The 27,808-nt window shown below is 37.6% G+C and overlaps 1 protein-coding gene across 1 annotated transcript in view; it reads left to right on the top strand.

Annotated features, from left to right (window-relative positions):
- The window catches only part of Rpt3 (26S proteasome regulatory subunit Rpt3), a 112,939-nt gene extending 94,403 nt beyond the window's left edge, over window positions 1-18,536 (top strand). The window contains exons 8-9 of the mRNA XM_090381647.1: window positions 1,447-1,671; window positions 18,373-18,536. Of these exons, the coding sequence (XP_090237773.1) occupies window positions 1,447-1,671; window positions 18,373-18,486 (339 nt within the window). The 3' untranslated portion in view covers window positions 18,487-18,536. The remainder of the gene's footprint in view (window positions 1-1,446; window positions 1,672-18,372) is intronic.
- Window positions 18,537-27,808: the final 9,272 nt, after the last annotated feature.

Raw genomic sequence — 27,808 nt, forward strand, 5'->3', positions numbered from 1 at the left:
TTTCTTGTGACCTAGCAGTGTCCACTTCAGAGAAATTTCAGTATACAGCTAGGCCTCGCATAACGCGATATTCAGTTAACGCTATTTGAAAAATGATACCACTTTTCACTTTACACGATGCAAATTTCCAGTTAACGCGATCTTTTTTTTTTTTAATGCGATAGTTGAAAAAGATTTGAATCGCGCGTTAAGCTTACCGCGAGTCGTACGGTCAATAAACAAACGTTTGCCTGCTGGCCGCCTCGGTGTGTTCCATCAACCATCGGAAAAGACGTGTTTGTTTGTTTCCTGCTAATAAAGTCAATGCAGACTTGCATTTAAAAATTCAAATTTTTAAATGAGCCAGATGAAAATGTTACCGCAAAGGAGATAACAGTAAAAGAATTAGGTGAAATCTTTCGTATCGCATAGAACCTCAAACAAAAGGTTTGATGTTCTCTGCAATATTTATTTTGCCAGGGGCCCAGAGAAGATTGTTGTCGGCTATCGGAAATTGATTGATGAAAAGAGAAAGTCAATACTGTTCAAATATTTCCGCAACAGTAATTTCTTCATTGTGTATTTTATGTCAGAGGTTCCCAAAGTTTCTCGGTTCACGGCGCCTTTAATGTTTCAGTAATTTTTTCGAGGCGCACCCAGACCAAAAGAAATACCTAACAGTTTCGTTTAGTAGTTAGGTCCAAACAACATAATAAGAAATGCTGAAACTGTGAACTACCTTGAGCTAGTAGTTCGCGCTGTGTCCGACAGATGTCGAGTATCGCTGTGTTTCCCTCGAAAATTTAAAATATTCCACGGCGCACAGTTTAAGAACCGCTGTTTTATGCAATAGACATTTAATTCCATAATTATTTTCATTATCTTTTACATTATATACAGTTAAAAAGTTATTTAAAAGGTATTTTTAAAATTCTTTACGGACATTCCAGAAGGTCAAGGACCAATTATAATTTTTCCTATTGGTTATTATATTCGATTAACGCATTTTCGTTTTGCGCGATGCACTCGCGGGACGAATTAATCTCGTTAATCGAGGCCCGCCTGTATATATTTCTGTATATACACTATATTTTTATTCCTGAAGTACACAGTTTAATTACATACTTATTACTGTTACAGTTTTAAGTATCTTTAGTGATGTGCTAAATTTTAAATAATTTTTTAATGGTCTTAGTCACTTCCTTTTATTCTCTGATTAACATCAACAAGAATTGATGGATAGAAAGAAATTGAAAGAGGTCTTTCAATCCCTCTTTAGGGATATGATTAGTTCATAGAATAAAATTCTTAGGGATATAATATAGTTCATAGAATAAAATGAAAAATAAAATTATTTTGAAATGAGAGTAACAGTTTTATATTAAACTATCTTTGCCATAGGTGTAAAATCTAAAACATTGGCAAATTGATTCTTCCTTTGTTTTACAGTTAGCTTTACTTTTTTAGGTAATAATGGCAACTAACAGAGCAGATACTCTGGATCCAGCACTTTTACGTCCAGGTCGGTTAGACCGCAAAATAGAATTTCCACTACCAGACCGACGACAAAAGAGACTGATATTTTCTACAATAACAGCTAGAATGAACCTGAGTGATGAAGTAGACCTGGAGGACTATGTTGCTAGGCCTGATAAAATATCAGGAGCAGATATAAATGCAATATGTCAAGAGGTGATATCTCTGTTCATATTATTTTTCTATATTAAGAATTGTTGAAATTTGTTTTGTATTGGTTGATTTTGAAGATAAAAGATTCTGTACCAGGTACATAATTGTGTACTTGGCATAGACTTGAATAAGTAAACAACATTATAAATTACTTATATTATTATCCACAATTCAGCACTGCCAAATCCAGTGATTTAATATTTCCCAACTACGTTCCTGATTTAGCAAGCTTGAGAGAACACAAGAAATTAATAAGGATCATTTAGAATGACAGAAAACTTAGATTCATATAAGTTGATTTATAAAAACCACAGATAGCATTAGGCATGCAGAATCTGAGTTTGAGAAATCAGCCAAGAATGGAATAATGATTTTTATTCATACTTAAATACAAAGAGGAAAAAAGTCAGCCAGATTTCTTTCATGCAATGGAAATAGTAAATCAACTGATGATCTGAATAAATTATCCTACCGAAAATATTGGCCCAAAAATTTATTAAACCTGCTTTATTATGACATTGTTTATTAACCATGTTTTCATATTCCATTAGACCATTCCAGATAAACAAGTGACTCAGAACAGTATATGAAGGAAGGCATAAGAACCACACAAGTTAGTTGCCCTTGTCGTGAATTGTAGAGTCAAGATTTCAAGAAGTGTGATTGTTGTATGTCACGTTGGTGGCTTGCCAATTTTTGAAGTTGCTGACAGCCTGCACCATCAAAAGTCAGTAGTCAGTGATGTTATCATAAAATGGAAGTGTGATAGTACCATCAGCAATACCCAGAAGGCCAGCAAAGTTCATTCCACATGACCCAGAGGTACTTGGAAGGGTAGTATAACAGTTTCATCATACATCCCTGCAAAACATCAATCAGAAGTTTAAGGCATTGACAGTGATTGAGATCTGTATAAACCCACTGTATGGAACTACACAACTGGCACCTCTGTAGCCAGGTGGGCAAGAGCAGCAGTGCGTAGCACATGCTTCTTGATTAGACCGGGGTTTGAGCCCGTGACCACCAAATACAGAGGATGCGGAAAGGTCAGGGAATGACCACCGCATATCCCCGGAGCAATATGGCCTTAGTTGCTAATGCTCCTAAAAACCAAACAACAACAACTCCGCAACTTCAGCTTTTGTGGAAGAGCAGTAGTACATAAGCCAAACATGAAATGCAATCAGTGGTCTCACCTTGAAAGGGCCTTCAGGGGTAACACAGTTGGTAGGATTGTTGGTAGATTGCGTAGGATTGTTCAGGATTTGAACTCAGGTCTTTTCCACACCAAGTGGAAAAGACCTGAGTTAAAATCCTGTTGATGACATGGGGAATTTATGGGCTTTTTTCACAACATGGCTGAGTAAGTCGATCTCAGGCAAGGGCAGCATGGTTTTTCATCCAGCAAACAGAAAATTGACCACAGAACACATTCATTAATTTACAGACAATACAGGGTGTGTCAAAAACAGCTTTACGACTTTGAAAGAGTATATAAATTTATTTAGAGGACACATAGTATTTTGAAATGTCAGAATGTAGCAATGCACATCGACTGTGTGAGTACTACCACCGTGAGCACTCTGGGCAGTTGAGATCAAGATGGCGACTTTCACAGGTGCAGAGCAGGCTCATTCTGTGTTTTGGTTCGAAGAAACAAAATCTGCTACACAAGTTCAAAGGGAGTTTCACATTCAGTATTGCAAGAAATGTTCCATTAGGCCTACAATGTACATGTGGCACAAGAATTTTGTTGAGAGTGGATGTTCTGTGTGCCATGCCACGTCACCCGGTCGGGCACATGTTCCTGACGATGTCGTGGAAAGGGTTAAGAATGGCTTTGTTCGAAGTCCACAAAAAGTCAATGCGACGTGCATCTCGGGAAATTGGTATTCCACATGTGACTGTGGTGAGTGTTACGAAAACGTTTACACTTAAAGGTGTATAAATTATCCATCATGCAAAACCTTACAACTGCAGATAGGCTAGTTCGTAAGGAATTCTGTATGCAAATGTTGCATTGGATAGAAGACGATGAGAGATTTCTGGACTCTGCAATTTTCAGTGATGATAACATCTCTGGTAAGGTCAACACCCACAACTGCAGGACTTGGTGCACCGAAAATCCACATGCCTCCCTGGAACATGTTTGTGACAGCCCAAAGGTGAATGTGTTTTGCACCCTCAGCAAAGAAAAAGTGTACAGCCCTTTCTTTTTCATGGAGATGACCATTACTGGTATCGTGTATCTAGATGCTCCAACAATTCCTCATTCCACAAATTGGCGAAGATGACCAAGAAGGACGCATTCACTTCCAGCAAGATGCCACATCCCCTCATTATCTTGGAGAAGTGCGTGAGCACCTCATTCTCCAAATCTTAGCACTATGGATTTTTTCTTATGGGGATTTGTTTAAGATGTAGTGTACGTACCACCCTTTCCTGCAAATGTTGCTGAGCTCCAAACTCAAATTACCGCCGCATTTGCAGAAGTGATGCCAGAGATGCTACACTGCGTGTGGTAAGAAACTGACTACAGGTGGGATGTCTGCTGCATTACAAATGGAAGTCACATTGAACCATAACTATCCAAGGTAAAACTTGAAGTGTTTTGCTACATTCTGACATTTCAAAATATTGTGTACGTCCTTCCTAATAAATATATATACACTTTCAAAGTTGTAAAGCTGTTTTTGAAACACCCTGTATATATTAGGCCAATATGGCCCTAGTTGCTGATGCACCCAAAATAAACAATTTACAAGGTGCAGCAAATGCTTACTTGGTCCATAGAGCAGTGGAAATGGGTTCTGTGAAGTAACAAATCTAACTACACCCTATTCCAATTTGCTTGGTAAGTGTGGTGTTGAGAATGCCCTGGATAACATCTGTTGCCAGAGGAGTTAGAGGATCTGTTACGTGTTGGTACCAGATACCACAAGACACATTTAGAAATCTTGTAGCATCCATGCCTTGCTCGGTACGAGCTGTTTTGGCTGCACGTGGAGGACCAACATCATATTAGGTAGGTGATCATAATGTTTTGGCTCATTGGTGTATATTATTTCCAACTTCCTAATACTTTACAAATATGCCAGCTTATCTGCTACTGTTCTCTGTCAAATTTCGTCTACTGGGATTATATAGTTCCACTGTACGTTTTTCTGCCTTTAACGAAACATGCTGCAGTTATGAGTTCAGAGTATTTACTTTTCTATTCTGTCCTATTCACAATTGAATATTTCTCTGTATTCTGCCTTTTTCTAATTTTAAATTACTTCGGTTTTTATTTTTTTTGACTTTATATTTCCAGTTTTCTTTTTTCTTTTTTTTTTTTTTTTTTTTCCCCAAAATGTTATATATTACAGGCATTTGATATTAGCTTCTTCTACTAACACAGCTTCAGTTTAAAATTTTTTCCCGTAGGCAGAGTAAAATATTTATAAATTCTGAAATACAATAAAATCTCATTAATACAAACTATACAAATTAATTGTTTATATGAAGCACATACCATTCCCCTGTGAAAGGATAGGCTTTTCTATGTAAATATATTCGTTTATTACAAAATTTGGTCAATATGTATTACAAAGTCTGTTTTCACCCTGTGAGAAATAAATATTGTTATTTTGTATGTTTAATACAAATCTTGGCAGTTGTCTGATTATTGCCCCCTTATTGCTCTGGCCAGAGCAATAATTGCCTCTGGCCACCCTGTACTGCTTCCCAAAGGATGCCACTGACTTGTTAGAATTTACTTTTGTGTAAACAAAACCAGTTTATGGTAGCTACAACGTAAGTGCACTCCAAAAAATGTCATTGTGGAAAATGAGCTGTTAAATTAACTAAAGAATAAAAACAGTTTTTCTAAGTTGCTTACATACACTCTCACTCTCCATGGGATTAAGGTCAGTTGCAATTGTTACGCCAGTTCAGAGTCTTTTGCTACAGTATACAGTAATCAATTTTTTTTTTGCCATTTTATCTGAGCTGATGTCTTTATTGAAACTTGTCTTCAAATTAATTTAAAATTTGTTTATATTAAATCTCATCTAGCAGTGTTATGGCGACAAAATATAAACAGACGGAATTAAGACTGGAAATTATACAAGGGCTGATATGATGGATCGAAGTAAAATAGACATTGCAGGAATACATCCATTTACCTACTTTATCTACAATACTGAAAAACCGAAGCTGACAATGGAGCAACGATAAAAAAAAAAACAGGGAAGAAATTCATGGTGCAAAACATGAGGAACTTGAAACAAAATGTTTCAAGTGGTAACAACAAATGCGTGCATCTGATTTGCCATATCAGGTCCAATTTTGCAAGAAAGAGCAAATTATCTAGCTCAGCAACATGGAATTAGAAACTTCAAATGCATCAGTGGCTGGTTGCAAAGATTTAAAAACAAAAATAACTTGGTTTCACTAAATGTTTGTGGTGAGTCTGGATTAGTTGACAAAGAAAAGGGTTGTATTCTGTATGGTCTATTCTTGAAAAATATGAGGCAAAGGATATTTTTAATCTTGCCGAGACAGGTTTATTTTATAATTTGCTGTCAAACAAAACATTTGCTGTTCAAAGAGTCTTGTCATGGTGGAAAATTGAGTAAACAAAGACTCACTGTTCTGTTATGCTGCAATTCAGATGGCAGTACAAAGCTACATCCACTTGTGATTGGTAAGTTTTCCAAGCCGAGATGTTTTAAAAAAGTTAGCCAACTTCCCTGTGATTAGGAGGCCAATAGAAGTGCTTGGCTTATGGTCAAATTTTTTCAGTCTTGGTTATCAAAAGTGGACAGAAGAATGGCTTCAGAAAAAAAAGGAAAATTTTAACAATTCTAGATCGCTGTACAGCTGTTGTTTTTACCTCTCAATGCCACCAGTTTATGCAGCCACTGGATCAAGGCATTATTTATAACCTCAAAAGAACATATAGAGCCCACCTGATAAGGTACTTGATCTGCAACCTAGAAGGAGGGAACAATTTTCAGCTAAATTGGAGTGTCTTGGATGCTGCCCATAATCTTGTTATTGCTTGGTACAGTATTGCACCAAGTGTAATAATCAACTGCTTCAGAAAGAGTAGCTTTGGAGAGAATATCGAAAAACATGGTCCAGCAGATGAATATTATAGCAATATTAAGGAATGGAGGAATTTGAAGAAGCATATCGATTTTGTTGGGCAAATTTGAAATATTTGTGAAGGTGGATGATGAAGTTACTACCACGGCAACACCAGAAGAGCTTCTGAGCACCATGCAAAACAATGATGTTTTTGTTACCAGCAAAGCGACAGCAAAAGTGAAGAAGCACACACACACACACACACACACACAGCTATCTAAAAAAGACGCCAAGAATGTGTTGGCCTGCAGTAACATTGATAAAGAAACGACTATTGCATTTAATAATGTCTGTGCTGTAGTTAAAAGTGCATATAAGGCAAAAACTGTGCAAACAACATTGGATCTTTCTTTAAATTAGATTAATTTATTAAAAAGTTAATGGGTTTGTGTGTCTCCTTTTATATTAAGATTTTAATTCTTTTTACTGTGATACTGAAATATTGCATATATCAAAAAATATACTGTACAATATTTTCATTTCCGTTAATTGCTTTCTCTTAGCTTATCTTACAAATAAAATAAAATGTTTAAAAAATGTTATTCCTATTGCTGTATTTTTAAATGAGGCTTTTATTATTTTTATTATTTCATTTATTTTTAATATTATTATTTATTATTATTCTTAGATAACAAAAAAATGTGAAAATTTAGGTCCCTTGAACTTTGTATTAATGAGATTTGGCTATTACATTTAGAAATGATCTTTAACTTATGTATGTATCTTTTTATTTGTGTAGTTAATATTTCATATCCTTGGGTCACTTTCCCTTCTAAGGAGTTTTCCCTCGAAACAAGTTTTAAACCGCCATTCCTTTGGAAAACTTCTTATCCAGGTTCTACTGTGTGTGTGTGTGTGTGCGCCAAAACATTATGACCAGCAAGTCATTATGCAAATCGATGCAACTGCAGGTGAACTACAGCACATCGGGGCACGGTATAAAAAAACACCTGATACTGAGCTCCGTTAATCAGTGTTACTCTTGTTCTTCAGATGGGAGAGGCAGCGGACTTCAGCGAGTTTGACAAAGGCCAAATTGTAATGGCCAGACAACTGGGTCAGAGCATATCCTAAACGGCATGGCTGGTGGGATGCTCACAGGCAGACGTGATTAGTACCTACCAAAAGTGGTCTGAGGAGGGAAACCCGCGAACCGCCAGTGAGGTGTTCGACAACCATGGCTCATCGAGGTGAGCGAAGGCTCTCCCAGATGGTATGTGGCGCAACTTGCCAGTAGTTGGTAAATGACTTTCATCAACTGGTGAAATACCACCACTTTGCTTATTGGAGGCTTGAATTGGTGAAACCCATGTTTAGTCTCTAGAGTAAAGTTTCCGGCATCCCCCTCCCCCCATACTTCTCCTTAAACCCTTGCACGGTACTAAGTACTATAGGTTTTGATACCTTTCGTGTTTGGGGTTTTCATAAAAAAAAAAAAAAAAAAATTGGAATGCTGGTGACAGGAGTAATGTTTGGTGTGACATAAGCATTGGGAGATCAAAATTGAGAGTAGGAGTGTGCTATAGGCCTAATGACTCTGATGAGTATAATAAGGAACTGTACAGGGAAATAGAGTGGGCCAGTAAATCAGAGAGTCTTATAATGGGAGATTTTAATTTCCCAGATATTGACTGGAATTTGGGGGCTGGTTACTCACACACTAGCAGGGCTTTTGTGGATTTATTGGATGATTGTTTTCTACATCAGCATGTTCGGGAGGCAACTAGAGGGAGTAATACTCTTGATTTGATTATCAGCAGTGATTCTTCATGCATTAAGAATCTGCAGATAAATGAACCACTAGGTGGCAGTGATCACAGTGTGCTGAAGTGGGATTTACTGAAAGAGGTAACTACCATTAGGGGTAAAGGGAAGGGTTATTGCTTCCGTAAAGGCGACTACGATGGACTGAGACAGTATTTAAATTCTATACAGTGGGACCAACTGATGATGTTAACAACAGCAAATTCAAAATGGGAAGCATTCAAAGAACTTATCTTGGAAGCTACTAGGCTTTACATACCAACTAAGAAATATTGTTCAAGGTTTAGGCCAAAATGGATGTCAGATGAACTAATGAGGCATATGGCAGAGAAGAAAAATGCATGGGATACTTACAAATTAACACATGACACAGAAGCCTATGATAGATACAAGTTGATATGCAACCAAGTTACAAAGGAGGTTAGGCAGGCGAAGGCAGATTACGAGAAATCCTTGGCAAGGGATGCAAAGAAAAACAGCAAAGAGTTCTTTACTTATGTAAACTCTAGAAGGAAGGGGATGAATCAGATTGGTCCACTTGATATTGATGGGTCAACTGTTGATGATCCTGCTCAGGTAGCTAACAAACTAAATGAATATTTTGCATCGACATTCACACATGAGGAGTTATTCAGCAAGGGGAATGCCAGAGGTGTATTCAACTCTAGCAGTAAGCTACAGAATCTTGAAATAACTGAGAGTAAAGTGGAGGAGAAACTGTTGAAGATAAACACAAGAAAGGCACCTGGGGTGGATGGGATCTATCCAGTTATATTAAAGGAGGCAGCAAAGGAAGTAAGCAAACCCTTAGCCATAATTATGAGAGCTTCCTTGGACTCAGGGGAGGTACCCATAGACTGGAAATGTGCAAATGTGACCCCAATTCACAAAGGAGGATCAAAGGCTGACACAAGTAATTATAGACCTGTGAGCTTAACGTCTGTTCCAGGAAAATTAATGGAGGCACTGGTTAAAGAAGCACTGCAGGATCATTTAGACAAGACTTCAGTTATAGCTCAGACACAGCATGGTTTTGTTAAGGGGAAGTCTTGCCTGACCAACTTGATTGGATACTATGATGCAGTCACAAAAGAACTGGATGCAGGGAATAACTTTGATATTATATACTTGGATCTTAGAAAGGCTTTTGATACTGTTGCACATGGAAGACTGCTACACAAATTGGAGCAGTGTGACATTGGAGGCAAATTGCTGCTATGGATAAAGGGGTGGTTGAGGGGGAGAAGACAGAGAGTGGTAATCAATGGACACTGCTCATCGTGGACTAATGTTATTAGTGGAGTCCCTCAGGGCTCAGTGTTGGGTCCATTATTGTTTTCTGTATTTATAAATGATATTGATGATGGTATATCAAGCTTAATGTCAAGTTTGCAGATGATACAAAGGTTGGCAGGGTTGTCAAGGACACTACTGACACTATGCTGCTGCAACAGGATCTGGAAAGGTTGAGCAGATGGGCTGAGAGGTGGCAAATGGAGTTTAACATTGACAAATGTAAAGTACTACACATGGGAAACAGCAACCCCAGAGCAACGTATCAACTCTGTGGTACTACACTGACAGTGGTAGAGAATGAAAGGGACTTGGGGGTGATTGTGCAGGCAGATATGAAGTTCTCTGAGCAGTGCAGACGGGCTGCAAGAGTAGCTCATGGAGTATTGTCAATGATATACAGGAATTTTTCCAGCAGGGATAAGGAGGTGATTATTCCATTGTATAAGGCAATGGTCAGGCCACACCTAGAGTACTGTATACAGGTCTGGAGGCCTCATTTCAAGAAGGATGTAGAGCTGCTGGAACGAGTACAGAGAAGGGCAACAAGATTAGTGAATGGAACAAAGGGGTGCTCTTACGAAGAAAGGCTTAAGTTTTGCAAATTACAGTGTCTGGAGACTAGGCACCAGCGAGGTGATCTGATAGAGGTGTATAAAGCCTTGAATGGTTTAAGCATGCTCAATGCTGATGGGATTCTTCCTCTAGCTCAGAAAAATCACCTGAGAGGGCATAAATTCAAATTGAGGAAAGACAGATGTAGGATAGACGTGCGGAAATTTGCCTTTAGCCAGCGGGTGGTTGGTTGGTGGAACAGACTGCCATCCCTTGTGGTGGAGGTTGATAGCCTAAATAAGTTTAAGGCTCAGCTGGACAGGTATTTTGAACGAACAGAGGGGTGAAGTGGTAGTGGGTTTTTTTTTTTTTTTTTTTGGCTGATGCTGCATAAGCTTGCTTTCTTGCATCAAATGCCTCTACTAATGCTAATGTATCACAACACATGGTACATTGAACCCTGCTGAAAATGGGGTTGCATAGCCACAGTCCGCTCCGAGTGTCCATGCTAACCACGGTTCATCGGCAACAGCGCCTACAATGGGCACGCGAGCATCGAAACTGTACCTTGAGTGATTGAAAGAAGGTCATCTGGTCCGATAAATCACATTTCCTGTTGCACCATGTGGATGGCCGGGTATGTGTGCGTTGTTTACCTGGGGAAGTGATGGTGCCTGGATGCACCATGGGATGAAAACAAGCCAGTGGCAGTACTATGGGCGATGTTCTGCTGGGATACCGTGATGTCTATCCATATGCCGGGCACTCTGATGTCTACCACCTACCTAAACATCATTGCTCTCCAGGTACACCCTTTCGTGCCAACAGTCTTCCCCTATGGCGGTGCTGTCTTTCAGCAGGATAATGCGTCATGCCACACCACCTGGATTGTTCGAGACTGGTTCGCGAAACATAAGGAAGACTTCCAGGTATTGTCCTGGCCTCCAAATTCTGCAGACATCAATCCAGTCGAGCATCTGTGGTTTGTGTTGGAACAGCAACTCTGATCTGCGGCTTCTCAACCACGGACCTTGCAGGAGTTAAAGGATCTGCTGGTTACGTGTTGGTTTCAGATACCACAAGACACACGTAGAAATCTTGTAGCATCCATGCCTTGCCTAGTACGAGATGTTTTGGCTGCACGTGAAGTTTATATATATATATATATATATATACACACACACACAGTCGATTCCGGTTAATTGGGACACATCGGGACTAGTGCATTTTTGTCCTATTAAGCGGCTGCCCCAATTATTCGAAGTTTCACGTTAAAGAAAGTTAAAAATACAATGGAATCCCGCTTTACAATTGGTTCACTATACAATCAAATCACGTTGCGATGGAGTCACCTAAGTAAAGTACCCTTCACTATACGATGTGTAGTAAGCGCTGTTCATTGTGATCACGTTTGTGAATTGAATTTTAGTTCTATTAAACAGCGATTCTAATTAGCGAAAATAGGAGGAATATTATCCACAGGCTATAAAAGTAAAGTTATATTAAGCACAAATTTACCCTTTATTACCTTACCAATTAAAAAATTAAATGATACGTGAAAATCGGAATTAATATGTACTGTAATATGTACATACTAACTAGTTGACATTTCTGTTCACTGACATTTGTGGGTGGGGGTTAAAATTCAAAACAATAAAAAGATAATAACAAAGAACACGGCACACACAAATTGCAAGTAACACGATACGTGCAAGTGAGAACGGAATAACAAGTTACGAATCTTTAAAAATATGAATGAAGAGAAGATTATGAAAATTAATTTTTTTATATGATTGAAGATTTCGTGGAAGTGTAAACACATTTTACCATAATAACCCACAGAATTCCAGCTGTCCGTATTATTGCAAATTCAATAAGATCAAGTTTACTATACATTTATGATAGATTGCACTAACAGAAAAGCCCATTAAACAGGTGACTGCTAATTGTTTTATGGTTGTGACCTCCAGAAATCAGACCGAACCACGTGGTACGGTCGGAGACAATTGTAGGGTGATCTCCAGTGCTGCGGTCTCCTGCCCCAATTAAACGGCATGTTGTCCCAATTAAGCGAAGTAAACCCTGGCTATTTTCTCAATTGGGTTCTGTTTTTTTAATATTTGCCCCAAATAAACGGCTGCCCTGATTAACCGGCGGCCCAAATAACCGGAATCCACTGTGTGTATATATATATATATCAAGTTACACTAGCTGGACGCTTTATTAGGAATCTTTCAGTAATATTGGCACATTTTCATACCATGCAATATAAAGAAGGTGGGCAGATACATAAGGGATGCTCTATACGTGCAATTATGTGCAAGAAAAGGTAATACAGAAGATTTAAGTGACTTTGAATGTGGCATGGTAGTCCGTGTTGGTACGAGTAGCTCAAAAATTGCATCCTTAATATGTTTGTATCTCAGGTATATTGAGGTTGATCTACTAACCAAATAATATCTAGCCAATAACAATCCTGTGGTCATAAACAGCTTGTTGATGTGAGAGGCCAGTAGAGGCTAGTAAACTTGTGCAAGTTAACAGAAAGGCTATAGTTAGTCAGTCATATAACAACTCAGTGAAACAGTGTTAACCAAAGAGGCATTTGAGAATTTTCAAACACAACTTGTTTTATCTTGTCATGGATGTGGGGTATCATTGCCACCAAGTGAACCACATTTCACTTCTGTCAGCAAAATACTAGATGGTACAGTTACAATGGGCTCAGGAACACCAACACTACAACTAGACAGTAGAAGATTGGAAAATATTACCTGGCCAGATGAATTCCCAATTACTACTGTTTCATATTGATGATGCGAGACCTGGAATATAGCAAAAACAGTACGTCCATGGACCCATCCTAGCAGGAGTCAACATTGAAGGTTGGTAGTGGCAGTGTGATGATGTGGGGAGTGTTTTTATGGTGCACACTGGGCCTCTTGATACCAGTGAGCCAACATTTGGATGTTTGGATGTACAGGTTATCTGGAAATTGTTTCTGACCAGGCACATCCTTTCATTGCTCTGAGTCTATCTGTGAATGGATTCTTCCAACAGAGTAATGTGCCATTTACAAGGCCAGAATTTTACAGAACTGACTCTGGGAACATGAAGGTGAAGTCAGCTTACTGTGGTCCTACTAGAGACTGGGGTAGGACCACATTAAGCTGTTGGATGAGGAGGAATGAGCTCTTCAGAGTAGAGATCTGCAACCATCCAACTTGCAACAATTGTGGGAACCAATTCAGTTGATATGGACCAGCATCTCTATGACATACATACACCACATCATTGAATAAATGCCACAATAAATCTATGTTGTTTTGAGAACTAAAGGAAAGGATACCGACTCACTGTTATGTAAGTGTACCTAATAAAGTGGCACACAGTGTATGTTAGATATAGTTAAGCTCAGTTCTGGGCAAGTTTAAATTCCTCTTAACTTAATTGCATATATAAAAATAGCGAAATGCTTAAAGTGCGGTACTCACCTTGAATATAATCTGCAATAGTTTTATGAAAAGACTGATGGCTAAATATAAGGTGGAATGGTTAAGTTAATGATGCATTAAAGTGGGATGAGATTTAATTTAACGGAATTTTAAAATAAGCGCAAGGAAGCAGAAGTGCACTACTTCATCCCTGGTTGTCATAAAGTAGAAAATAGTTAATCTGGAACATAAAAGAATTGATAATGCCAATAGTCGTGATGACAGACTTTCATTAAGTTATAACGTCTTCAGTTGGCGGTGTTAAGTGAGAAGTAACGCGTGCTGTAAAGGAATTTTCTATACTCTCGTGATGCTCTTTGGAACACGTGGGAATCTCAGATGTGAGAGATTCCAAGCCGAGGAAAGGTGAAAGGGAAGTTTTGCGTTTAGGACGTTGAGATTAGTATTGTGTCGAAACCATTCGATAATGAGGGCTTCATATTGAAGAATTTTGTGGCTGGTTTTTAACTCTTATAATGGTGATAGCGGAGTCAATTAAAGGAGTGTAATTGTGGGTTTGAGCATGAATTGTGAGTTCTGCACTAGCTTGTCCCAATCTAAGACTATTATAGTGGTAGTATGCACGAGTGTTGGAGGTTTTGGTAGAACCAAACTTGGTAGTAGTACTACCAATATAACAGGCATCACAGTTTGGTTGACATTTAATCAAGTAAATTATATTGTTCAAATTGTTGGTTGCGTATTTGTGTGTGCCTTTGTAAGTGTTGAATAAGGATCAGAGTTTATTATAAGCTGTAAAAATAAGGGAGATATCAGTACCTGTAAACACACGGCGGAATTGCCCGGCGAGTTCATTATGGTATGGGAGGATGATGCATATATTTGCTTTGGTGGTGGGTTTTTGGCGGTGGAAATAGTGTGTTGAATGAGTTGGGCTGGGTAGTTCCTAGCTGTAAATTTTTTCGTGAGGTATTGAAGTTCATTGGTTAAGTCATTTTGTGAGGTGCTATATTTGAGGGCATTATATATTTGGTTGTATAAAACCACTTTTTTTGTGCAGAGGGGATGGTGCAAAGCAAAATGTAGGTATTTGCCTGTCGGGGGGCGGAAATACCTTAACCCATGGGTAAACTGAATATTTGTTTGAAAATTTTATTATTGAATCTGAAATATCAAGCGTCTAGTAAAAGCAAAGTGAGTTCAAGGATGTTATTAATGGAAAGAGAGGTACGTTTTGTCAAAGTGTTATCTGTTGTTAAGAATTTCCGTAAGGCCTGTAAAGTGTATGGGATATGCATGTTAGTATATAGAGATATTACGTCAAATGATGCTAGGATATCTCCATCAGAAATTGTAGTATTGCTTATTTTCTGAAAGGTCTGATTGGTGTTGCTGTAAATTTTTTCGTGAGGTATTGAAGTTCATTGGTTAAGTCATTTTGTGAGGTGCTATATTTGAGGGCATTATATATTTGGTTGTATAAAACCACTTTTTTTGTGCAGAGGGGATGGTGCAAAGCAAAATGTAGGTATTTGCCTGTCGGGGGGCGGAAATACCTTAACCCATGGGTAAACTGAATATTTGTTTGAAAATTTTATTATTGAATCTGAAATATCAAGCGTCTAGTAAAAGCAAAGTGAGTTCAAGGATGTTATTAATGGAAAGAGAGGTACGTTTTGTCAAAGTGTTATCTGTTGTTAAGAATTTCCGTAAGGCCTGTAAAGTGTATGGGATATGCATGTTAGTATATAGAGATATTACGTCAAATGATGCTAGGATATCTCCATCAGAAATTGTAGTATTGCTTATTTTCTGAAAGGTCTGATTGGTGTTGCTGTAAATTTTTTCGTGAGGTATTGAAGTTCATTGGTTAAGTCATTTTGTGAGGTGCTATATTTGAGGGCATTATATATTTGGTTGTATAAAACCACTTTTTTTGTGCAGAGGGGATGGTGCAAAGCAAAATGTAGGTATTTGCCTGTCGGGGGGCGGAAATACCTTAACCCATGGGTAAACTGAATATTTGTTTGAAAATTTTATTATTGAATCTGAAATATCAAGCGTCTAGTAAAAGCAAAGTGAGTTCAAGGATGTTATTAATGGAAAGAGAGGTACGTTTTGTCAAAGTGTTATCTGTTGTTAAGAATTTCCGTAAGGCCTGTAAAGTGTATGGGATATGCATGTTAGTATATAGAGATATTACGTCAAATGATGCTAGGATATCTCCATCAGAAATTGTAGTATTGCTTATTTTCTGAAAGGTCTGATTGGTGTTGCTGATTTTGAATTCTGAGAATATGGTAAGAGGAGATATAATTTTAACTAAGTAGTTGGATATGTTTGCAAAAGCTGACTTACTGAAAGAGATAATTGGTCTTAATGTGTGGCCAGGTTTGTGTAGATTGGCGATGCCAAACATGTGAGGAAGGATGTTGTGGATTCCTATCTGATGCAGTGTGTATAAATTGATTTCTTTTTTTTGTCTGAGTTTTCTTAAGATTAAATCTAGTTTATTTTTAAGTAATAGTAGTAGGAGTAGTGGCATGTGATGCAAGAAAGCATGTATATGAGCTTATGCAGCATCAGCCAAAAAAAAATCACACCATTCCCTCCAAATGCCTGTCCAGTTCCTCCTTAAATTTATTCAACCTATCAACTTCCACAACGACAGATGGAAGTTTGTTCCAGCAGTTAACCACCCGCTGGCTAAAGGCAAATTTCCGCACATCTATTCTACATCTGTCCTTTCTTAATTTGAATTTACGTCCCCTTAGGTTCGTAATCTGAACAAGTGGAAGGATCCCATCAGAATTCAGCGTGCTCAACCCATTCAAGGCCTTATACACCTCATCAGATCACCGCGTAGGTGCCTAGTCTCCATCCACTGCAGAACTTAAGCCTCTCTTGGTAAGAGGATCCCTTCATTCCCCTCACCAATCTTGTTGCCCTTCTCTGTACACACTCAAATAAATCTACATCCTTCCTAAAATGAGGCCTCCAGACCTGTACGCAGTACTCAAGGCGTGGCCTGACCATTGCCTTATACAGAGGGATAATCGCCTCCTTTTCCCTGCAGTGATATTATGATTGTTATCAATTTTATGTGTTTTGGTTGGCTAAAATTTGTTCCATTTTCTGAATGTAAGTGTTTTTGTCTATGATGACAATCGTGTCTCCTTTATCCGCTTTTTCAGAAAAAATACTTATTTTTTCGTATACCGTATTTTTTCAGAAAAAATACACATACAGGCAAATACCTACATTTTGCTTCGCACCACCCCCTCTTCACAAAAAAAGCGGTTTTATACAACCAAATACATAATGCCCTTAAATATAGCACCTCACAAAATGACTTAACCAATGAACTTCAATACCTCACGGAAAAATTTACAGCTAGGAACTACCCAGCCCAACTCATTCAAAAGTAAAATTAACAATCCAACAAAACCCACCAACGCAAATATACGCATCATCCTCCCATACCATAATGAACTCGCCGGACAATTCCACCGTGTGTTTACAGGTACTGATATCTCCCTTATTTTTTCAGCTTATAATAAACTCAGATCCTTATTCAACACTTACAAAGACACACACAAATACCCAACCAACGATTTGAACAGTATAATTTACTTGATTAAATGTCAACCAAACCGTGATGCCTGTTATATTGGTAGTACTACTACCAAGTTTGGTTCTACCAAAACCTCCAACACTCGCGCATACTACCACTATAATAGTCTTAGATCGGGACAAGCTAGTGCAGAACTCACAATTCAAGCTCAAACCCACAATCACACTCCTTTAATTGACTCCGCTATCACCATTATAAGACTTAAAACCAGCCACAAAATTCTTCAATATGAAGCCCTCATTATCGAATGGTTTCAACACAATACTAATCTCAACATCCTAAACACAAAACTTCCCTTTCACCTTTCCTCGGCTTGGAATCTCTCACATCTGAGATTCCCACGTGTTCCAAAGGGCATCACGAGAGTATAGGAAATTCCTTTACAGCACGCGTTACTTCTCACTTAACACCGCCAACTGAAGACGTTATAACTTAACGAAAGTCTGTCGTCATGACTATTGGCATTATCAATTCTTTTATGTTCCAGATTAACTATTTTCTACTTTATGACAACCAGGGACAGAGTAGTGCACTTCTGCTTCCTTGCGCTTATTTTAAAATTCCATTAAATTAAATCTCATCCCACCTTAATGCATTAACTTAATCATTCCACCTTATATTTGGCCATCAGTCTTTTCATAAAACTATTGCAGATTATATTCAAGGTGAGTACCGCACTTTAAGCATTTCACTATTTTTTATATTTAGTCTATTATCATGGTACTATAAGAATTCTATAACTTTATACTTAATTGCATATTTAATTAAAAATGAAAAAGTGAAGAACAATATTATTAGTAACTGTAGGAAACTAATTATGATAATTCATTAACAGTCTCGATATAATTAAAATATATTTCTTTGTTTTAGGCTGGAATGCATGCTGTCCGAGAAAACAGATATGTTATTTTGGCCAAAGATTTCGAAAAGGGATATAAAAATAACATAAAGAAAGATGAATCAGAGCATGAATTTTACAAGTAACAGTTCCTGTGTGCTAGATTTTGGGTTGTTCTTTTTTTTTTATATATATACAACTGTAATATTTATATATATATTAAAATTTAATTTTGATTTATATTTGTGTGTTCTTCCATTGGCCTCATTTTATTAAATATCAATTCTTTATGGTTTTTTAAGGTTAGTGTACTGCTTATCCACTTTTTTTTATCTTTCAGCAGCTGCATATCTATTGTTAATAAGTCAAGAAAGACTTTAACATTAGTCTTATATTTGTGCAGTTAATCTGGATTAGTTGCATGAAGTACTACTTTCTCTCAGAATTCTTTTATTTGTATGCATGCATTAGTAAATCATGTTTACTCAAATCACTATACTTACAAACTCTCTCTCTCTCTCTCTCTCTCTCTCTCTCTCTCTCTCTCTCTCTCTCTCTCTCTCTCTCCCAACCAGAGGCACTTACAATGTACCTATGAAATCTATCCTTCACCCAGCTACCACAATTAAATCAGCATTTTCTACTTAAGCAAGTGTATTTATTTATATGATAATAGTCATAACCCATCCATCCATTATGGTATCCAGAAAGTTTGTTTAAAAATGCAGTAGCATTGTATTTACCTTAAAACAGAAATTAGATATTTTCATTAGAAAAGAGTGAAAATCATAATGCACTTACAAAGGAGTATGATCTTGTCTATACAGAGTTTAAGAAATTTTGGGTTGTTCTTTCACCTCCTTTTCACTGGAGAGAAGTTTTCAATGATGAGAAATGTAAAAACAAGTATTTTAAAATTCAGCCTAAGGAAATAAAGTATAGTGTATATATTGGTGTAACTAAGGTTAATTTCACATTACAGCATTTCATTGTGTAGTACAGGCATCTATAACAGCAATGCTGACTGGATGAATGTTACTGTTATAGTCTAGTCCAGTGTTTCCCAAACTTTTTTAGTCACTGAACACTTTTCATCCCACAACATATTTACAGAACACTTACGAATTACAAGTTTAGCGGGAACCAAATAACTATGTGCTAATATTTTATTACATACGATACACAGTGCATCAGGAGCATCTTTATTTCCAACACATGTAAAGCTGAAATTCAAATAACTGTCATTATACTTTCGTTTTGGTCTTTTATTAGTTGGTTCCTGTTTTTTCACTTCGGAATTTTGGGAACAAAAGGCTGCAGTTGTTCATCCTCACTTTGAAGTGTGACAATATTGTATTTGTTTTCATTGCCCACTGTTGCAATACTAGAAGTACTTTGCTTCTCATTTTAAAGTTCCTTTTTTCAACCACAAATCCATGGTCATTTATTTTAATAATAATATTTCAAAATACTGATAATTATCAAAAAAATTTATACAAGAAAGTGAGTTTAGTTATATCAGTTCATTTTCCCCTCTCCCTCAACCCATATACTCCAGGCCAAATTGCATACAAATGGCATATTAGGTCACTACATTGCTACTTTTTCATAGATGGCATTATCACTACGCATGATTTTCTATGCAAAGCCCGCCAAAATAAAGTGTTCCCTGGTCTATTTGATTATTAGTCTATGCCAGTATATTAATAACCGAAAAAATAAAATAATAAAATAATGATACAAAAGTGGTGTATGCTACAAATATGCAAAAATTTTTTTATTTAATTTTTTTAAATTATTAATTACGATTTTTCATGGAAAACTTGTTCACATCTCATGGAACACAGTTTTGTAAACACTGGTCTAGTCACCTGTACAGGTAGTGCTCACCCAAGCAGCAAAATGATGGAAGCAGCACTCATACTGTTCTCATGAATGCTGGATAACCAGAATTGTACTGTATTTTTGATGCTTTAGAGTTGTCATATATAACTTCATTGTGTGGGATAATCATATGCATGGTTAGATTTCATAGATCACTTATTGTTGACAGACAGAGATAAATGACCTCACTGATTTTCATCAGTCATCCTAAATTACTTAAAATTACTAACCATCATGTTCTTGCATCCATTAATAAAGTTTAGCAAAGGTGAATATTAACTAGATTTGCTAACATATACTGAAAAAGAATTTCAGAGTTCCCCTTTTTTTGATGAATGATATATTATTGTTGGTACAGTTTAATTGCAGTTTGGCCCTGTAAGATAACAGACACTTGTAATATTCAAAAAAAAAGTAGGTTGGACACCCTGTGGCTGTTATTAGAATATTATCCCAGCATGCAAAATAGGTTTTTAATAATCTTTAGGCATCCCTTGGACAGTCATAAAATGATATAAAGATGTAAAATCTAAATAATTACTATTTTGGAATAAACACTAAGAATAATATAGAATTAACTTTTACACACTGAAGAATTTTGTTCAAAGTGCAGAAAAAGTATATGTTAAAAGAGTGTAAATATTTATGCTTGCTGGCATATTATGTAAATAAATGTCATTTTCATTTTGAGTTATCTCTGCTTTTATTATATAGCAACAACTAATAAATGTCCTCTTAGCCTTTAATTACAGAGATAAAAAAAAAGTACATCTGTATATATATATATTTTTTGTGCTTAATTATGTTTGGAACTTGGCTTCACCAATATTTTTTAATTACTGTATCATTCTGTGCATCTCCCCTCACCTATGCCACCATCCTCATAGCTTGACCAGATGGTCCAGCAACTTATATCTGGCTCCTTATGATATTAACTTGAATAATGTATTTGCAGCAAAATTATATCCCTTAATTAGTATTAGCCATATAGCACAAGGAAGACAGCCTTTTACTGCACCACCTAAAAACATAAAACAGTTGATAAAAAAATAATAATAAATAAACAAAAGCCGACCGGGCTAGCCAGGTGGGTAAAGTGCCTGCCGGGCAACCAAAAGGTCGTGGGTTCAAATCCCGCCTCGGGCTTGGATCAGAGTAAAATGAAAACTTTGGGAGGTGCATTATGGCCACAGAAGCTGATGCGCCAACAACTAACAAAAAAAATAATAATAACTAATTAATTAATTAAAAATAAACAAAAAAATTACAAATAAAATATATAAAAATAAAAAACTATATATAAAGGAGGTGGCAAAGGAAGTAAGCAAACCCTTAGCCATAATTATAAGAGCATTCTTTGACTTGGAGGCTGGAGATGTGCATATGTATCTCCAATTCACAAAGGGTGACACGGGTAATTATAGACCTGTTAGTTTGAATTCTGTTCCAGGGAAAATAATGGAGTCACTGGTTAAAGAAGCATTGCAGGATCATCTAGACAAGACAGCAGTAATAATTCAGACACAGCGTGGGTTTGTTAAGGGGAAGTCTTGTCAGACCAATTTGTTGATTGGATACCGTGATGTGGTCAAAAAGGAACTGGATGCAAAAAATAATTTTGATATCAAATACTTGGATTTCAGGAAAGCTTTTGATACTGTTGCAAATGGAAGACTACTGTACAAATTGGAGCAGTATGGTATTAAGGGCAAGTTGCTGCAATGGATAAAAGAATGGTTGGGTGGTAGAAGAGAGAGCGGCAATCAGTGGATACTGCTCTTCGTGGACTAATATTATTAGTGGTGTCACCCAGGGTTCAGTGTTGGGCCCACTGTTTTGTATATTTATCAATGATATTGATGAAGGTATATCAAGCTTAATGTCAAAGTTTGGGAGGGTTGTTAATAACGGTAATGACAGTATGCTGCTGCAACAGGATCTGGAAAAGTTTGGCAGATGGGCTGAGAAGTAGCAACTGAAGTTTAAACATTGACAAATGCAAAGTATTGCATATGGGTAGCAGTAATCCCAGGGAAATGTACAAAATGGATGGCGTTAGACTCAGGGTAGTGGAAAATGAAAAAGACCTGGGGCAGTCAGATATGAAGTTTTCTGAGCAGTGCAGACAGGCTGAAGAGTAAGCCATGGAGCCTTTTCAGTGATATATAGGAATTTTGCAAGCAGGGATAAGGAGGTAATTATCCCCTTGTATACAGCAATAATCAGGCCAAACATTGAGTACTGCGCACAGGACTGGAAGCCTCATTTTAGGAAGGATGTAGAGTTGCTAGAATGAGTACAGAGAAGGGCAACGAGTCTGGTGAAGGGAATAAATGGGTGCTCTTATGAAGAAAGGCTTAAGTTCTTCAAATTACAGCTTCCGGAGACTAGGCACCTGCGAGGTGATCTGATTGAGGTGTATAAGGCCTTGAATGGATTGAATAGGCTTAATGCTGATGGGATTCTTCCTCTTGCTCAGATTACAAACCTGAGGGGGCATAGATTCAAACTGAAGAAAGACTTGTAGAATAGATGTTTGCCTTTAACCATAGTTGATGGATAGTTGATGGCTGGAATAAACTTCCATCTGTCAATGTGGAAGTTGATAGCTTAAATAAATTCAAGGCAGAACTAGACAAACATTTGGAACGAATGGATGGGTGAAATGTGAAGTGGAGGCGGTTTTTTTTTTTTTTTGGCTGATGCTATATAAGCTTGCCTACTTGCATCATATGCCTCCACTAATGCTAATCTATCCTGCAACCATCCTTCTTCAACTTGAATTTATGCCCCCTCATTTGTATAGTCATAGCAAGTGGAAGAATACCATTAACATTCTGCTTACTTAATCAATTCAAGAATTTAAACACTTCAATCAGATCTCCCTGTAGGTGCCTGGTCTCAAGATGTGGCATTTGCAGAACTGAAGCCATTAAGAGCACCCTTTTGGTCTCTTCACCAATCTGGTTGTCCTTCTCTGCACCTGTTCCAGCAGATTTACTGCTGTCACATGAAACCATTTTCTGTGCTGTATTAATAGACTAGAATATTTCTTGAATACATCCCTAAAGTGAGTCCTTCAGATCTGTTTACGGTACTCAAGAGCCAGCATAACCATGGCCTTATACAAAGGAATATCACCTCCTCCTAATCCTTGCTAGCATTGACAAAACCCCATGAGCTGTTCTGCTTCTGCTGTTACATGAAACTATTTTCTGTGCTGTATTTATAGACCAGCATATTTCTTGAATACTTTTTAATGTGTAGAATTAATTTGTGGTTCTTGTCAAGTGGCTTGGTGTCTGTTCCTGGTTCCATGAGGGTCTATATGGAAAAGTTGTCCAAGAACTGGGGAATGTGATCCTGCTAATGTTTTCTGTTAACTGCCTGGGTTAGCAGGAAATGGCTTCATATGACAACTAGAGTGGAACAATAGCTTGCAACCATAAATCATAACTGGAGGTGGGGGGGAGAATGAGTTACATGACCCATCTCACCTCCCTCCCTGATGCTCAGCATGGATTACAGTAAATAACCATTTGACTCCTGGGACTCCTCAGCATCTAATCAAGGACATATCCTCTTATTTAACTTTGTGACTGTTTCTTCCTTGGCATCTTTATGTCCAGCAACATGTAACCAAAGAATTCTGTAGATAATGATTATGTAGATATGTAAGCAAGTTTTTTTATTATTTTAATTATTTGTCCACAGAAAACAAACTGTGGTGTACCAAAAATTTGGAATATTGTAACATGCAGATATTAATTAAGTCTGAATTCTATTCAAACAATGCAGTGTAGTGTTTCATTATTAATTTAATTTTACCTGTATGTGTGTATTATAATGTCCTTCAGATAACCTGGTTTCATCTGTGAACAGCGAAGTGATCTATTCGTTCCAGGTCTGAACCATATGTTCATGAGGTCAGTGTGTGCACACTACTTTTTATGTAAAATCACTTTCTCTTTTCCTTTTGAAGTGCCCTGAGCTAAGGGTCCTGATGGACTGCACTACCTCCACCATAGGATGATATACCACTGGCGCCCTTGTACGCATGGAAGAAATCACCTTTCTATAGCTATACAAGCTGCTAAGACTACTGTAGAAGTAGTGTTATGTTGCATGAAATGCCAAATATCTATCTTTGTTGGTTTTAGCCCATACATAACCAGGCTATCTATGGACTACAACCAACTCTTGCTCTTCTAGTAGTACTATCATCTCTAATGGATTATCTCCACAGTGGGAATACCATAATGAGGTTTAAGAAAACAGACCACAGAATAAACACAACTGTTGATGTGACATACTGATACCTCCTGGCAGGGCCATTTCGAGCCATTTTAGTACCTGAGGCAAGAATGAAAAATTGCACCCTACTGTTAATCGTGGCAACATCAGAAATTATTTAATCTTTCTTTTAGCACCCCTTTTTAATCTGAGCAAGTGCCTTGTTTGCCTCACTCTCAGTATGGCTCTGCCTCCTGGCCATAGTTGTCTTTGCACAAATTCTAAACAACCAAAAAAGAAACATTGTGATTGAAGTCACTGCAGTTTTCAGGAAACAAAGCAATTCAAGGAAACAGCAGAGGGAATAAACAAAATTTTTGTGATTTTTTTTTTTTTTTTTTTTTTTTTTTTTTTGTGTTGCAATAATTTTGAATATGTGTTTATCACTATGCTTCCTCTATACTGATGAATAAAGCAAGTGTGTATCATGAATAAACAGGAAAATTAAAAAGTTGAGAGATATTGACCTTACAAGTTGACAATACCTGTTGACTCAGAAGCACAACATATTAGCATTAGTAACCACCCTAAAGGCAAATTTCCACACATCTATTCTACAACTGTCTTTCCTCAATTTGAATTTGTCCCCTCGGGTGAGTAATCTGAGCAAGAGCAAGAATCACCTCGCAGGTACCTAGACTCCAGATGCTGCGATTTACAGAACAACCCTTTCTTGGTAATAACCCTTTGTTCCATTCACCAATCTCATTGCCCTTCTCTGTACTTGTTCCAACAGCTCTGCATCCTTCCTAAAATGCAGCCTCCAGGCCTGTATGCTAAACTCAAGGTGTGGCCTAACCTTTGCCTTATACAAGGGGATCATCACCTCCTTGTTTCTGCTAGCAAAATTCCTGTATATCATTTACAAGACTCCATGAGCTACTTTTGCAGCCTCTGCACAGCTCAGAAAACTTCATATCTGACTGCACAATCCCATATGCAGTACTTTTCATTTGTCAATGTTAAACTACAGCTGCCACCTCGGCCCATCTGCTCAACTTTTCTAGATCCTGTTGCAGTAGTGTACTTTCATTAACAACCCTACCAACCTTTGTATCATCTACAAATTTGGACATTAACTGTGATATACCTTCATCGATATCATTGATAAATACAGAAAACAATGGGCCCAACCATGGGGGACTCCACCAATAATATTAGTCCACAAAGAGCAGTGTTCATTGATTATCACTCTGTCTTTTTCTCCCACTCAACCATCCCTTTCAGGCGCCTCCATAACCAGGTGGGCAGGAGCAGCAGTGCGTAGCACACGCTTCTTGATTAGACCGGGGTTCAAGCCCGTGGGCGACTCCGTAGCCAGGTGGGAAGGAGCAGCAGTGCATAGCACACGCTTCTTGATTAGACCGAGGTTCGAGCCCGTCACCACCAAATATGGAGGATGCGGAAAGGTCAGGGAATGACCACCGCATATCCCGGAGCAATATGGCCTTAGTTGCTAATGCTCCTAAAAACCAAACAACACACACACACACACACTCAAGCCCGTGCCCACCAAATACAGAGGATGTGGAAAGGTCAGGAAATGACCACCGCATATCCCCCTGGAGCAATATGGCCTTAGCTGCTAATGCTCCAAAAAAAAAAAACAAACAGCTAACAGCCATCCCTTTATTCGTAGCAGCAACTTGCCCTTAATGCTATTTTTTTTTTTTTTTTTTTTTTTTTTTTATGAAAATCCCAAACACGAAAGGTATCAAAACCTATAGTACTTAGTACCGTGCGTGGGTTGAAGGAGAAGTATGGGGGGAGGGGAATGCCGGAAAATTTGCTCTAGAGACTAAACATGGGTTTCACCACTTCAAGCCTCCAATAAGCAAAGTGGTGGTATTTCACTGGTTGATGAAAGTCATACTGCTCCAATTTGTATAGTATTCTTCCATGTGCAACAGTATCAAAAGCTTTCTTAAAATCCAAGTAGATGATATCAAAATTACTTTTTGCATACAGTTCTTTTGCGACCACATCGTAGTATCCAATCAAATTGGTCAGACAAGACTTCCCTTAACAAACCCATTCTGTGTTAACTATAACTGCAGTCCCTTGATGATCCTGCATTGCTTCTTTAACCAGTGACTCCATTATTTTCCCTGGAACAGAAGTTACAATAACAGGTCCATAATTACTCATGTCACCCTTTGATTCCCCCATTCCCTTTGAATTGGAGACACATTTGGACATCTCCAATCCGTAGGAACTTCCCCTGAGTTCAAGGAAGCTCTCATAATTATGGCTAAGAGTTTGCTGCCTCCTTTAATATAATTGCATAGATCCCATCCACCCCAGATGCCTTTCTTATGTTCAACTTCAACAATTTCTTTTCCACTTTGCTCTCAGTTTTTACAAAATCATTTAGCTCCCTGCTAAAGTTTGATAGGTTTCTGTCTTCCACTTTCCTATAAAATTCTTCATCTGTGAATATAGATGCAAAATACTCATTCAGTTTGTCAGCTACCTTTAACAGGATCACCAACAATCGAACCATTATCAAATAGCCCAACCTGATGCATCCTTTGCCAAAGATTTCTCATAATCTCCTTTCGCTTGCCTAAACTCCTTTGTGACATAAATTACAGACTAGCTTATATTGCCATTTCACATTGTTAACTACTATACCATTTTATCTGTTACAGTTATAATTTCATTCTAACTCAGAATGAAATTGTAACTGATTTTGTTGTAGCTGAAGCCTTTCAGTTACAATAAAATCATAAACTCCTCTAGGGTGTAAAAGGAAATTTATTATTATAATAGCCACTTGACTATTGATGGTAATGCTAGAAAGAGGATGCATTGGTGAGCACAAAAACTGGACACTTGTTGGTTGGAAATGTCAATGTCATATTTTCAGACGAATCGTCATTTAGGCATTTTCCAGCATCCGGAAGAGTTTACATATGTTTGATAGTCAATAGAGGTAATCACTAAATAACAAGAATTCACATAATTTCATTTTAACGCTAAAGAGTTTCACTGAACATGAAAGAATTCCTTTATAGATAGAACTCCAGTTCGGTACTGCATTTGAAGCTATGCCTTAAACAGCTTTCAGGTGACGATGGTCTCTTTCTTGGAAACAACAAATCACTTCAGTCATTTCTTTCCCAAAGAAAGCTCATAACATTAGCAGTGGCAAATAATGCAGCCTGTCTGCATTGCTCAGAGAACTTCATATCTGACTGCACAATCACCACCATATCTTTCTCATTTTCTACTGCCATGAGTGTAGTACTATACAGTTGGTATGTTACTCTGGGGTTACTGCTACCCATA

This window comes from Mastigoproctus giganteus, chromosome 9, assembly GCF_048544385.1.
Source record: "Mastigoproctus giganteus isolate SK-2022 chromosome 9, ASM4854438v1, whole genome shotgun sequence".
Taxonomy (NCBI): domain Eukaryota; kingdom Metazoa; phylum Arthropoda; class Arachnida; order Uropygi; family Thelyphonidae; genus Mastigoproctus; species Mastigoproctus giganteus.